The sequence below is a fragment of the Triticum urartu genome, chromosome 3A (assembly GCF_056163025.1).
Source record: "Triticum urartu cultivar PI428250 chromosome 3A, HENAU_Tu73, whole genome shotgun sequence".
NCBI lineage: Eukaryota > Viridiplantae > Streptophyta > Magnoliopsida > Poales > Poaceae > Triticum > Triticum urartu.
Window position 1 is genome coordinate 620,280,444 of NC_141875.1, and position 15,567 is coordinate 620,296,010.

General features: G+C 44.4%; 1 protein-coding gene across 1 annotated transcript; it reads right to left on the minus strand.

Moving 5' to 3' along the window:
* Window positions 1–14,606: 14,606 nt before the first annotated feature.
* Window positions 14,607–15,222, minus strand: LOC147980838 (uncharacterized). Its single transcript, XM_087515774.1, has 2 exons — window positions 15,043–15,222; window positions 14,607–14,912 (listed from the first exon to the last, which is right to left on the minus strand). Exons 1-2 carry the CDS (start codon window positions 15,220–15,222, stop codon window positions 14,607–14,609), a joined length of 486 nt encoding a protein of 161 aa, XP_087371900.1.
* Window positions 15,223–15,567: the final 345 nt, after the last annotated feature.

Here is a 15,567-nt window from a genome sequence, read left to right on the forward strand (position 1 = left end):
TCTCGATCTGCTCTAGATGGCCGAGCGAGTTGACCCATAGTGCGAAGCCGCCGAATACGAAGATCTGTCCAGGGAGGAAAACCTCACCCTGGACCGCATCGCTACCGATGATCGAAGGAGCCATCAGGACTTATGGTGACGACACAGTGGAACTCTCAATGAAAGCACCAATGTTGGTGTCAAAACCGGCGGATCTCGGGTAGGGGGTCCCGAACTGTGGGTCTAAGGCGGATGGTAACAGGAGGCAGGGGACACGATGTTTACCCAGGTTCGGGCCCTCTCTATGGAGGTAATACCCAACTTCCTTCTTGATTGATCTTGATGATATGAGTAGTACAAGAGTTGATCTACCACGAGATCGTAGAGGCTAAACCCTAGAAGCTAGCCTATGGTATGATTGTTGTTGTCCTACGGACTAAACCCTCTGGTTTATATAGACACCGGAGGGGGCTAGGTTTACACAGAGTCGGTTACAATGGGAGGAGATCTACATGTCCGTATTGCCAAGCTTGCCTTCCACGCCAAGGAGAGTCCCATCCGGACACGAGACGAAGTCTTCAATCTTGTATCTTCATAGTCCAATAGTCCGGCCAAAGGATATAGTCCGGCTGCCCGGACACCCCCTAATCCAGGACTCCCTCAACCGTTCTTACCTACGCATCAAAACCACAATGATTTTTAGTCAAGTGTGTTGTTTTAACCTTCAACAAGGACCTGCCATAGTCAAATTTGATTCAGCTAAAGTTGGAGAAACAGACACCCGCCAGCCACCTGTGTGTAAAAGCACGTCGGTAGAACCGGTCTCATGAATGTGGTCTTGTAATGTTGGTTCGGGCCGCTTCATCAAACAACATCGCTGAATCAAAATAAGACATTGGTGGTAAGCAGTATGACTATTATCGCCCACAACTCTTTGTGTTCTACTCGTGCATATCTTCTACGCATAGACCTGACTCGGATGCCACTGTTGGGGAACGTAGCATGCAGTTTCAAAAAATTCCTACGATCACGCAAGATCTATCTGGGAGATGCAAAGCAACGAGAGGGGGAGAGTGTGTCCATGTACCCTCATAGACCAAAAGCAGAAGCGTTAGGTTAATGTGGTTGATGTAGTCGAACGTCTTCATGATCCAACCGATCTAGTACCGAACGTACGCCACCTCCGAGTTCAACACACATTCAGCTCGATGACGTCCCTCGAACTCTTGATCTAGCAGAGGGTTGAGGGAGAGTTCCGTCAGCACGACAGCGTGGTGACGATGATGGTGATGTGATCCGCCTAAGCACTACGACGCTATGACAGGACGAGTAAACTGTGGAGGGGGCACCGCACACGGATAAGAGAACAATTGATGTGCAATGGGGTGCCCCTGCCCCCGTATATAAAGGAGGGGAGGAGGAGGAGGCCGACCAAGAGGGGCGCGCCATGGGGGGAGTCCCGCTAGGACACCACTCCTAGTAGGATTCACCCCCCCTTTTTCCTTTCTTACTGGAGGGGAAAAGAAAGGAGAGGGAGAGGGAGAGGGAGAGGGAAAGGGGGCGCCGCCCCCTCCCCTAGTCCAATTCGGATTGCCATTGGGGGGGCGGCCACCCCTTGCGGCCCTCCTCTCTCTCCACTAAGGCCCACGTAGGCCCAATACTTCAACATGGGGTTCTGGTAACCCCTTGGTACTCCGGTAAAACACCCGAACCACTCGAAACCATTCCGATGTTCGAATACTACCTTCCAATATATGAATCTTTACCTCTCAACTATTTCGAGACTCCTCGTCATGTCCGTGATCTCATCCGGGACTCCGAACAAACTTTGTTCACCAAAACACATAACTCATAATACAAATCGTCATCGAACGTTAAGCGTGCGGACCCTACGGGTTCGAGAACTATGTAGACATGACTGAGACACATCTCCGGTAAATAACCAATAGAGTAACCTGGATGCTCATATTGGTTCCTACATATTCTACGAAGATCTTTTATCGGTCAAATCACAATAACAACATACTGTCGCGACCCGATCCGAATGGATCAAGCGCTCTGTGCTCAGGTGTCATCCCTGGATCAGTAATGCTGACACCACACAGTACATCGAAGGATTTATAGCAGAGTGGCAATCACACACTTATTACATCGTTGTCTCAAAAGAGAACTTATTACAATAAGTATGGCTTAAGGCCATCTAGTGTCAATAACAGCGGAAGACTTGGAAGATAAATGGGTCCATCAACTCCAACGGCATCACTGAGTATAGAACCACGACCTAAAACACCTTACTCGTCGTCTGAAAAGTCTGCAACATGAGAAGTTGCAGCCCGAAAACGGGTCAGCACATGGAATATGCTGGCAAAGTAACACATAGAGATTAATGGAATGAAACAGCTATACTATATGCATATTTGGCTGGTGGAAATCTCTATGGTTACAGTTTTGCGTAAAGCCAGTTTTTCCCTACTGCAAAGGAATAAAATTATTTAACTATCATGGTGGTTGTGAAACATTGAGAATGGTTGACAGCATTCTCAATCCCAATTAAAAATAATTAAAACCCAACAACATTAATTAGAAGTAACATGTTGAGATTCACATGATATTCAAGTACTAGATACTCAAGTTGTCCTTAACCTGGGACACGGCTAGTCATGATTAGTTTATACACTCTGCCGAGGTTTGCGCACTTTTCCCCACATGACTCGATCGCCTCCGTTTGTTTTCTCGCACTACACGGTGTTTGAGAAACGGATGACCGAGACATAGTCTTTCAGAAGCGCTAGCACCTTACATGTGGGATAGACCGTACCACCTACAACCCCTACATCTGCTAGTCCACCCCGTAAGAGTTCGCACGACTTAGTCAACTACGCCAGAGCCCATAGTAGCATGTGGCTGCACACGGAAGTTTCTAGCATGAAAGATCTTATGATCCCTTTGAGCCTGGGTGGCGGTCCGAAAAAAAACAGGCAAGTCCAGATAGACATCAGGTGCCTCAATCCACCCAGATGTGTGTTTAAGTTGCCACCTTAGATAAACCATTAAAATTATCAACTCACATCTGTCATGGATATCACTCACCCAATCCACGTCTACTAGCATAGCATGGCATAATAAGCAAACGTAGAAGTAACTCCCAAAGGTTTCATAAAGAAAACAGGTGATAGGTACTACCTCATCTACTTCCCATCCCACAATTTAATTAGATCCTAATCATGCAATGTGAGAGGATCGATCTAATGCAATAAAACATGGGTTGTAGAAAGGTATGATCAAAGTGTTACTTGCCTTGCTGATGATCCGCGAGTCCTAGGGTTTCAAAGTAACAGGCGGCGCAATCCGGGTGATCTATCGCAGACAAACAACAAGCACACAATAAGTACTCATCTAATGCACAGGTAAACCTCGAACAAGAGATCGAACCAGAAAGTTCAACTTAAGAACTCCGGTTGCAAAGAAAGAACGAACCGAACAAAGGAACGGAAAACAAACGGCGGAAGAAAACAACTCAGTTCTAGCAAGTTGAAACTAGGTCAAATTTTACCGGGGCAAAAGCTTGTTTAAGTTGATTAGACGGAACGGTGGTTTCGAAATGAAACTCCAGGCGCTTGAATCACCTGATTCCGATAAACGAGCGAGAAGAAAGACTAGAAAGAAGATCGGATCTGAGATCGCAATCGCGGAATAAATCCGACGAGAAGAAAAAAGAAGAACGGTTATACGAACGGACGTTCGTTAACCTAGAAGAATCTGGTGATCACGTTCGTTAGGACGAACGGTCCGGCGAACGGTCCAAAGGCAACTAAATCGGAAAAGAAAACGAATCCAATCTAGGGTTTCGGAGAAGAAAACCGATCTAGAAAACGAATTAGAAGAGAAGAAAAGAATCGGAACGATTAGAAGAAAACGATCCGAGGAAAAGAGACGCGGGGCAACCTCCGGCGAGGTCTCCGGCGAGGGGCTCCGGCGGCGGCGGCGTGGACAAGGTGCGGCGGTGGCGGGTGTGGGGTGGCGCGGTGGCGGCGACTTGGGGCTTGGGGTTTGATTTGATGGGTTTAGAGGGGGGGTGTTGGGGTATTTATATGGGTGAGGGGGGGATTTACTGGGGGTAGGGGACAAGAAAAAGAGTAGGAATAGGAAAGAAAAAGAGGAAACGGAGTAGGACTAAAGTCCTACTAGGAAAACGAAACAAAGGAAAGAGGGGGGGGGCTAAACCGGCCAGAGTCCCTGCTGGGACTCGGCTTCGACCGAGGCGGCGGCCTGCCTGGCGCGCAGCGCGCACGCGCGCAGCGGCGGCTGGCTGGCCTGGGCCTTGGCCCAGCTGGCCTGCTGGAATTTTTTTTAAACGGTTCTGCGCGCAGAAAAACACACAAAAGAAAATCTAAACGGGCTCCAAAATTTCTAAAGTAAATTTTCCCCGACTCCTAAAAATGAGCCGAACAAAATGAACTTTTCTCCAGACCTAAAATGCAATTTTCGAAAACGCGCATTTTTCCCTATCCAAATAAAATGCGAAAAAAACTCCGGAAAACAAAATTTGATCTATTTATTAAATCTTCATTTTTCCTCAATTTTGGGAAAGTCATATTTTTCCCTCTCTTATATTTTTGATATCGGAAAAATTATTGAAGATAAAATAAATAAATCAAATGATCCTCTTTTCAAATTCGAGAAAACTCTCAAATATGAAAATAACGAAATCTCCAACTCCCTCCGAGGGTCCTTGAGTTGCGTGAAATTTCTAGGGTCAACCAAAATGCAAGAAAATATGATATGCATGATGATCTAGTGTATAACATTCCAAATTGCAAATTTGGGATGTTACACATATATTATTCCCTTTGTCATCGGTATGTTACTTGCCCGAGATTCAATCGTCGGTATCATCATACCTAGTTCAATCTCGTTACCGGCAAGTCTTTTTACTCGTTCTGTAATAAATCATCCCGCAACTAACTCATTAGTCACACTGCTTGCAAGGCTTATAGTGATGTGCATTACCGAGAGGGCCGAGAGATACCTCTCCGATACTCGGAGTGACAAATCCTAATCTCGATCTTTGCCAACCCAACAAACACCTTCAGAGACACCTGTAGAGCATCTTTATAATCACCCAGTTATGTTGTGACGTTTGATAACACACAAGGTGTTCCTCTGGTATTCGGGAGTTGTATAATCTCATAGTTAGAGGAATATGTATTAGTTATGAAGAAAGCAATAGCAGTAAAACTTAACGACCATTATGCTAAGCTAACGGATGGGTCTTGTCCATCACATCATTCTCTAATGATGTGATCCCATTCATCAAATAACAACACATGTCTATGGTCAGGAAACTTAACCAACTTTGATTAACGAGCTAGTCAAGTAGAGGCATACTAGGGACACTCTGTTCTGTCTATGTATTCACACATGTACTAAGTTTCCGGTTAATACAATTCTAGCATGAATAATAAACATTTATCATGATATAAAGAAATATAAATAACAACATTATTATTGCCTCTAGGGCATATTTCCTTCAGGTGTGCCCCATTGGAAGTGGCTCTTGTGAGAGTCCCAGTGCTGCATCTTTCAAACGTCTAGATAAATGGTTTCCCTCCATGCTCGGTGCAAAAAAAAGATAAATGATTCACCTGAACTTTTGGCAAAAAACTAAAAGCTACGCAATTAGATTTCAATGCACCCTTCTGATCGTACGAGAAAATGACATGTTCATGAACTAGATGTCATCTCTCATCAGGTTGCTACTACATGTTCCCCTAATTTCTTTTCAGTAGTTTATAACATTTACTTTTATATAATCTTTAAAAAATAATAGGACTGTGTAAATATACTCCTCGAGACAAAGCATATAGTTGCTTAGTTGTTGTTTCTCTTTTAGGCCCAAATAAACAACTATATATTATATACAGTCCTATAGTGCATGAACATGATGTTGTTGCAAGTACACAACGAACATCATTTTCTCATTTCTCTACAAAAGACGACATTTTGGCGTACATAACCTACCTATAATATATTTAGACCTTCTTTTCTTGGGAATTTTCTTCAAAGCATATTTGGCTAATGTTGCTTATGGTTCAGGTATGCCATGTCCTTGGTTTTTCTCAGACCTCTAATGTATAACAACCTGAAAGTATGTGAGGTTAGTTCATTATCAGATATATTGGATACCGATGCATGTTTAATACTGATCTCCTGCAGACTGGTAAAGATGGCACCAAAGTGCAGGTTAGTTGGGAAACATACTTGAGAACTCTATACTTACATTTATGCATCTCAATTAAATTTGGACCAGGCTGATATTTGCACTGGTGTCGCTCTTCCATTTAGTTAACTTGGTTCGGCGATGTTTTGCTTATTTGAGGACACACTGGTTATACTGATCAAGTTATGGATGCACAAGTCAACTAATTATTATTGTTTGTAAGGAGGGTAGAAGTAGCAATTAGTTTCTTTCATATCATGATATAGCTCGTTGTTCAGGTTGTGGGTATGACCTTCTGACCATTTCGCTGAAGGCAGGCACCACCAACACTTGCTAAAGGTAAGGGACAGTATAGCTCCTTGTTAGTTTGTGGTATGAGCTTAATCATAGATAGACAATGTATCTGATTTCTGATATCTTGAGCTTGATCTTGATCTGAAATGAAGAACCAATTCACATACATTATTAGCCTTCTTGATTTTGTAAGTATTTGTCTGCTAACAAGGATGAGCAACGAAATTTCTTCCTACGGTTAATAGAGATAAAGACTTGCCACAACAACCACAATGTGGAATACAAAAATTGTACAGTGGGGGTGTAAGGGGGGTTGTGAGCTACACCATTGACAAAGGTTGTACACTTATATTTGTGACACGTAGATAGTGGGTCGTGGAGGAATAATAAAAGTGATTTTTAGCAATAAGATCCATGCAAAATAAAATAAAATCGACTAATAATATCACCTGATGTGCATAAGGATCCTATATGTATATGTTCGACACGATTAATATTGAGCGAATAAAATATGTATGCCCCGTTGCAACTCACAATCCGTAACACGATTCTGCTAATTTTGAGAATGTCTTTGTAACAAAAAAAGTGTCTTCAAAACATATGATGATGCATGCTTCTTCATTTGTATTAATTGGACCTCTCTTCCCATTCAAGTTGTTTCCTTCAGGTACCTAAAGGAGCTCGCTATCATGGCAGTAATTTAGGAGGACCTGCATTCTCGTCGATTGAGTACATGTGTGTGCCTTGGCCTCCACTCTAAGTGAAGACACTTTTTATTGTATGGTAGTGATCTATATGTGTTTATGGTCCTTAAGGGAATAAGAAAGATCAGTAAGAACTTCTTCTATTGGTGAAGGCTTGTGGTATCCAGTGTTACAACCATTCTTTACCTCTTGTCCCTTTTAAAAAATTGGAGAAGCTACAAGATAGATTTAACAGGACAATAAGGTTGATGTACATTTATGAGCTGACTAGGAAAGGAAGCAACAAAAAAGCTTTCTGGAAATGCCATTCTTCTTGGTCTTCTGACATGCTAGATGATTTAGCGAAATAGAAGACTTTACTGAATTAACTGACTCTCTTGTTTGACTCTGTTTGATGTTTTTAATGCTCACATCATTATGTCATGTAAAATTATGAGGTACTTGTCTTCGCTAATACCACCAAATTATCCTCGGGCCAATAGCTCCTGTGCGACGTTTTAGATGTGAATTGGAAGGAGTGCGATGTTGTTGGAATGAATGGCTGTGATGCGACACATTTGAGCGTGTAAATAGCCCAGGGCCACATGGGGTGTTAAATGTGGTTAAATTTGTCGTCAACCAAGCCTGCCCGTTTATGTTAGGACATGTGGGTCCAACTTAATTGTTCCTCAAAACAGCTGACCGTGTCCTGCCGCCCGACCGTGCCGGGACTGCCACTCTGCCCCCCCTCTTCTTCTCCGATGGCGACAGATCTTGCGTTCTCGGTGGCGGCGGCGGAGCCCTCGTTCTCAACGGCGGCGGAGCCTTCGTCCTCAGAAATGGTGAGTGAATTCGAACCCTAGTCGCCTTCCGGTTCCTCTCTCGGGCCCGTAGATCTCAGCTCGTTTCCTCTGTTTTCGCTTGTTGAATTGATAGGTTGTGAGGGGAGCCCGTGGGCATACTGAGATCGAGCCGCCAGATTCAACTTCGAATAGGTAATGCGCCTCTCTTCGATCCAATTTTGCATGCAATTAGGGCCTCGTCTGCTCTTTCTCACGGGCTCACACTGTCCGCCACTGACAGAGGGGATGCTGCCGCTCGGACCATCGAATTGACAGTCAATTTCTTTCCATCAAAGGCAAAATTAGTTGATGGTAGCATACAGAACATTGAGAGAGAGACAATTGTTAAATGGGAGGTTGAGTTTACAGAGATTGATCCACAAGTTCTACAGAACACGAGAGAGACGGCAGTGAAGAAATGGGTGGAAAAAATTGGGGAGAATATTGTTTGGGGTCCAGAGCAAGAAGTATCACTATTGCGGTTTGATGATTGGAAAGAGAGTATGTGAGAATAGAAGATGGTGAACATATTGTTGAAGAAATCGATCGGCAAAATGGCCGGACAAGCAAACGGGCTAATTTTTTTGCTGAGCTCGTTGATCTGAACATTTTTTCGAGGGTCGGATATGTGCCATCACAATTGGCTGCGCAGATGGTAGGTGATGATTGGGCTACACAGAGGCCATTGATTCCCATGTGTACTGAACTTACAGTAATAGCCGAAGAGGGACATGTGACTGAAACTGAAACTGAAACTGCAGCAACTGTTGATTGGAATGTAGTTGAATTAGATGAGCCTACTGATTTGGTCATTGCACCAATGCCTGACATTGAGATGGCCAAACTTTTTGGCATTCCAGTCGATGACAGAGATAAGCAGGAGAGGGGCGAATCTAGTTTACCTGCTAATGCTGATGAAGAAGTAGATGGATAGTAGATGATGCACATGATGATGAGCTGGTGCATGTGTATGACAAAGAAAACCCTATCATTGAAGTAGGAAAGTTGTTCCCAAGCATGAAGGAGTTTAGGATGTGTTTCAAGACTTATGCAGTGAAACATGAGTTTGATGCCAAGACTGTTTGGACTGATAGAAAGAAGTTTTATGTGAGGTGCAGAGGATTTGATGGTAGTGTGAAGCCTTGCAAGTGGTACATATCTGCTAGACTGCAACCTGATGGAAGTACTGTCAGGGTTAACCAAATCCCCAATCAACATACTTGTATTACAAGTTCATAGAGAGTATCAACCATGACATCACAACTTCGGGTTGCAGAAAAGATCACCAGAATTTTAGCCAAAACACCAAACACTACTGCCAAGAAACTCAAAGTAGACTTGGAAAAGATGTACCCCATTAAACTGAAATATACCACAGTGTGGAAGGCAAAACAAAGGGCAATGAAAAATTTATATGGTGATTGGGCAAATACATTTAGGATGCTTTACAACTTCAAAGCAGATGTGGAAAAGAGGTCACTTGGCAGTGTTGTGGAGATAGATACAGAGGTATCAGCCGAAGGTGAAGTCAAGTTCTCTAAGTTTTTTATGGCTTTGAAGCCTTGCATCGATGGGTTCAAAGTAGGGTGCCGTCCATATTTGAGCATAGACTCATCATTTTTGACAGGCAAGTGGAATGGTCAGTTGGCAGCATGCAATGCTCTAGATGGACACAACTGGATGTTTCCTATTGCTGTTGGCTTGTTTTAGTCAGAAACAGAGGCTTCGTGGACATGGTTCATGATCCAGTTGAAAAGATGCCTAGGGCCAGTGTCACCTTTGGCTATACACACAGATGCATGTAAGGGGCTTGAAAATTCAGTGAAAAATGTTTTCCCACATGCTGAGCAGATGGAGTGCTTCGGTCATTTGTGGATGAATTTGATCAAAAAATTTAGAGGAGAGGAATTTGGGCGCATGTGGCTAGCAGCAAGATCTGACACTGGACATACACACAAATATCATCTAGATAAGATAATGGCAACATGTGATGAATTTGGTCCATGGCTGAACACCTACCATTCTTTGTTATGGTACAGGTCAGCATTCAACACTGCATCAAGTGTGACCACATCAACAACAATTTGGCAGAGAGTTTCAACAACAAGGTGAAGGAGTTAAAAGATTTGCGTGTGTATGACATGGTTGACCAAATCAGGATCATGCCCATGCGGTTGTGGGAATTGAGAAGAAGGATAGGTGATTGTCTGCAAGGTGATAAGCTTCCAGCAGTGGTACAATAGGTGGTCAATAGGAGTAGATGTCTTTCACATTTGTTTGTTGAAATATCTTCACCTTGGGGTGCTGAAGTTAGAGATAACAAAACTGGAAGGAGACATGTTGTTAACACTGAATTGCATGATTGCACTTGCCTCGAGTGGCAACACACTGGTAAACCATGTGAGCATGCCATTCTTTTCTTAGCATCCCAACTGAAGGTAAACATGCACCCATATTTGCATGAATATTATCCGGTAGCAAGATTCAAAGTTGCATATGCTACTCCAATTCCAGCACTTACAGATCAGTCTCAGTGGCCTGAAGTGCACATTGAATTTTCCATGTGTCCTCCCTTGACGAAAAGAAAGGCTGGTAGGCCTAAACAGAGTAGATTCAAGGCATGGTTTGAGAAAGGTGGGAGTAGTAAGAAGGGAAAGAAAGATGGAAAGCCAAAAAGGGCCCAAAAAGGTAACAAAAACAGATGCAAGTTGTGCCAGGAACTTGGGCACAGAGTGGGATCTGTCAAATGTCGTTACACTCCTGATAAGCCAAAGTATGTTCTTGTTTATTTGTTTGTGTTTTGATTTGGTGCTTTTTTCCAATTACTATATCTATAACATTTCCCAATGGCCAGGAGGAAGTGAGCAAGTCAACCCCTTGTTGTTGAACAGTGTTGGCCAACAAAAAAAGCAAGAGTCAATGGTGGTAGAAAGAAGAGAAGTGTGCCTGAGCCTGAGCAGACTGAAGAAAATCCTGCAGCAGTCAACATTCAAACTGAAGAAACTGATGTGGAGGTGCACACCGAAGAAACTGAAATTGCAGTCAACATTCAGACTGAAGAAACTGCTCTCGAGGTTGAAATTGAACCTGAGCGTGCCGAGGTTCAGACTGAAGAAACCCATGTTGAGGTACACACCGAAGAAACTGAAACTGTTGTCAACATTGAGACTGAAGAAACTGATCATGAGGGTGTTGGCGAGGTGTTGAAAAGACCAGTGAAGAAAACCAAGATGACCAGTGAACTTGTGTGTGTAGTAGAACCAAAAACAAGAAGTGCTAAGGTGAAGAAGGGCACACGACGTGGTAGGAAGAGGTAGAACAGAGAACAGTTTGAAAATTTGGGGCATGTAATAATATTTGTAACTTCATGCATACTGGTAGTCACTATGTATCCCCCTATTTCTATTCGAACTTGTTTGTTGGTACCTTGTCTAAACCAGCCAAATAAAATTCAAATTTAAATTCAAATTTGGGCTCAAATTTGAATTAGGGATGGGGTATTGATGTTTTAATGCTATCTAAAGTACCTCAACTGAAATATGTTTGCTTGCTGATCATTCCGAGCCCTTTTGGTAAGTTGAACTCATAGTCATGAAAAGTGTGTCTCAAATGACCTCCAAAGGTAGGGTAAACGGCCTCATATTTAAGCAAGTTTTTTTGGCACCTTGTCTAAACCAGCCACATAATTTTTCTACACATCTATTCTACCTATATAGTGTAAATCTAAAGTCTCACTATATATTGAATTAATTTTCTATTATTTTTTTTTCTTTTTGAAAAAACAAGGTTTAATAGAAAATTATATATAAAACAAGTTTAAAACATGAAAATGAGAAAAGTAAGTTAAGATCTTTCTTAGTCAATCCAAAATGTAGTTTTGGTGAGGTTTTCACACTTTTCATTTTCAAAACCCCACCTACTCTCGGGTGCCCACTACTCTCTCCCTTGAACTCCATACTACATTGTTCGAGGAATGACAATTTTGTGAAGGATTTCTCGTAAAAATGTATGTAAACCATATTTATATTTTTTCTTGTTACTATATGACATAATAAGACTATGTGCGCAAGTTTTATATTTTTTTGATTTTTTTGAATTAGTTATGCTCAACCCTAATCTGTCAAACCCCCTCAAAACCTCTCAAAACCCCTCAAAACCCCTCTCAAAACCCCTCAAAACCCTGCACACTACCGGGTCGTCGATCATTGTGCGTGGACGGTTGAGATCAGGCGCTAGGGTTAGCTATAGTGTGCATCGATCCGCATGAGACGCACCGATTGGTTGAATCAGTGTGCATCAATCTGCATGAGACGCGCTGATTGGTTGAATCGGTGGGGTTTGGATCAGCCTCTCGTTGGGGCATCAGGACCATTCATTTGAATCCAATGGCAAGAGTTGACGCGGTGCATGGACCAAACCTACGCAGTGCCCTTTCCATCGTTGCATGCGTTCCCATGCCTACCCGCAACATGCATGCCCACCCGCAGAACTGCGTCCGTGCATTGCATGCATGCCCTTGAAGTAGCCCTGCTCCACCACCCCTATCGACGTAGTAAGCTGTCGCATGCCTACCATTAGAACCGATGCAGCGTCGCATCAAAGCATGCACCCGGCCACAATGCAGCAGCCCGATGAAGACAACCAAAAAGCCAACGTTGCATGGCGTGCTCCTCTTTGAGGACGCAATACTGGCATGGGGTATCGATGTGGGTATCGATGCAGTTCAAACAGCGTGCTCCCCGTTACAAGATGGCCAAATGAAGGCGTCCATTATTGTCACGTCTCCCATCAACCGAACATTGCCCTCTAGCCAGGCCCTAGCAAGGTGGGCAAATTATTGGGCTATGGCATGAATGCAAGGGCGGCACACACAGAGAACCCGGGGCAGGCGTGTCCCCTTGACCCACGATGGCACAGACGCGTGCGTGAGCCCGTCCCCCTTGACCCGCGACCGGTGGCACAGAGGGATCGCAGCCCGTTTCCCACGCTCGTGTACACACTTTCATGGGGCGCTACCAAACGCCGCCCGCCCTTTAATTCTATGGGTGAAACCACGTCGCACTTGGGCTATTTAAGCCAGGCACTATCGTCTTCCTCTTCCTCCTCATCCACACCCCATCCTCTGCCTCCTCTGCCCTCCTTCTTCCTTCTTCTCCATCAAACCAGATCGAGCCCTCGAGCCACCCCGCCACCATGCAGTACAACTCCCCCACCTACCGCTTCCCCCCAACCGTGCCCGAAAGGCTCTACCCGGCCGGAGTGTATGTAGAGAGAACCCTTAGGGTTTGGGCGATTTCGAGGTGGAGGGGCGCAAGGGAGTTAACGAAGTTCTTCCTTGCGGCCGGCTTCTGCCACCTCCCTCGCGGCTCTCCTTGGATGTACCATCTTGAGGAGGTCAACCACAACGGCGTTGTGGTTCGGCTCCTCGCCATGTGCACTAACCCTTTCGATGCTTTCCATCTCCTCGGGCGAGCATATTGGGTTGGTTGTGAGTTCATAGCTTTGACCACCTACAATATCTTCACCGACTTCAATGGCATCTTCCCCAACAACGGCATTATGCACACGCTCATGTACCCCATCAACAACGGGGAGGAGTGAAGGGCGGTGCCCGGAGGAGCGAGGTGGCCCTGGAGGAGGAGGAGAAGAAGAACCCGAAGAAGAACCCGCGTTTGGTTCCCCCGATCTATCTAGCTTGCTATAGATCTATCGTATTAGTTTTTTAAGTTGTAATCGTTATGCTACTATTATATTAAGTTCTATTAGTACTTTAAGTTGTAAGGCTACCATGGAGTTGTAAGGCTATTGTGGAACTACGGGTTGCAATCATTATGCTTCTATATAATCGTTATGCTACTATATATATTGTGTGTTTCATGCTATTATTTGTGGATTGATATGCGTTGTTCTTGCTTATTATTCGTGTATTGCTATGGGTTTCTACGGACCCGGGTTGCTACACCCCAATCACCACACACACCATCTTCAAAATATTGGCCAAACCATGGACATGCAACTAGGAGCCCCATGCAAACCCACTATGGACATGCAACTAGGAAATGCAAACTAATTTACTTCGGGCACTTCATGCAAGCATGCAACTCATTTAGTTCATGGAACCGTAGACATGCATAAAAACAATTAACATTTAGTTTTAGTGCATCAAAAAATGATCCATCACAAAATTTAGTGCAAGAAAAAGGCCAAAGTAAAAACAAGTAACATTTTATTGGGCCCCATTTTATTTGCCGAAGTTAGAGGTGGGCTGGTGCCCCTACGCGGGTGGGCTGGTCTTGGGCATGGTTATTTTCTCAGGGCCCATTGTCTCACGGCCCAACATCTATTCGGCAGCCCAGTTTTGTTTTTACTAGAAACTGAATTTGGGTGTGTACTCTATTAACTGAAGAACAAAAACAGAGGAAACAGAGCATGAACACTGAATAGGGCCCCTGAGAATATCATTACAATAATTCAAGCAAGTTTTGCTTCACAGAAATTCAAATTCATCTAACAAATGATTCCTGGCTAACTCAAACTACTGGGCACCCCTGAAACTAGCTGACACACTAACTGAAACTCTAACAAATTCTAGCGATTGATGAACATCAAGTAAAATAAACCCATAGCAATGACACAACCATAAAATTCTCTAGCCATCATATTTGCTTGCTGCTTCAAATCGATCAGATGCTTTAGTTGCTTGCCAATTTTCTTCAGTTCACACTTCAGTTCTGCACTGTGCATCATCGGATCGGCTCTGTCCGCCAAATTGGGGGCTTGTTCCACGGCAAGCCGCCCCCCAAAATTGAGCTCTTGGGTTCGGGTTGATCCCTCCAATTTCAACCTTTCAACATAGTCATCGAGCCACTCAAAATGCCCACATTTCTTCAGAACCTGAAAAACAGGGGGCCGGCGGTGCATGAATCCTAGATCCACCACCCAGATCCACTGCCCTAATTCGAGGGAAAAATAAAGAAATCGAAAGAACTTAGACCGTAGGATTGGTCAAGAACACATATCTAACCTGCCCCAGCTGTGGCTTGCTCAAGCATTTCACAAACTCGCGCCCACGGTTGCCATTTTCTTCCCTCACACAAGTCAAACGCTTCAGAGGCTCCATGCGCGGGCAATCGGGGCATCTTGTCAACGGTAGTGGACCGTACTGCGTCCATGATTGGCGGGAGGCCGAATTCGAGCTAGACATCACTCGCCGGCGGCGCGCTTCGTTGCCGGAGCAGAGGAAGAAGAAGGTGGGAAAGGAAAGGGGCAGGGCAAGCAATGGAGGGCGGGGGGGCTGGCTCGGGCTCGTGGCTGGCTCGGGTCGGGGCACACTGATGAGCACGGGCATGCTTGCATGGATAAGTTGTGGGTCCCACCCGCATGCGAGTAACTGCTAGGTCCCGCGTGTCATAACTCGAATCGCTAACCCCTCGTGTTTTTCATTTCATGGTTAAACAGAGCCATGTCACATTGGAGCTACTGTTTGCTTCTAAAACGTCGCATCACAGCCATTCATTCCAACAACGTCGCACTCCTTCCAATTCGCATG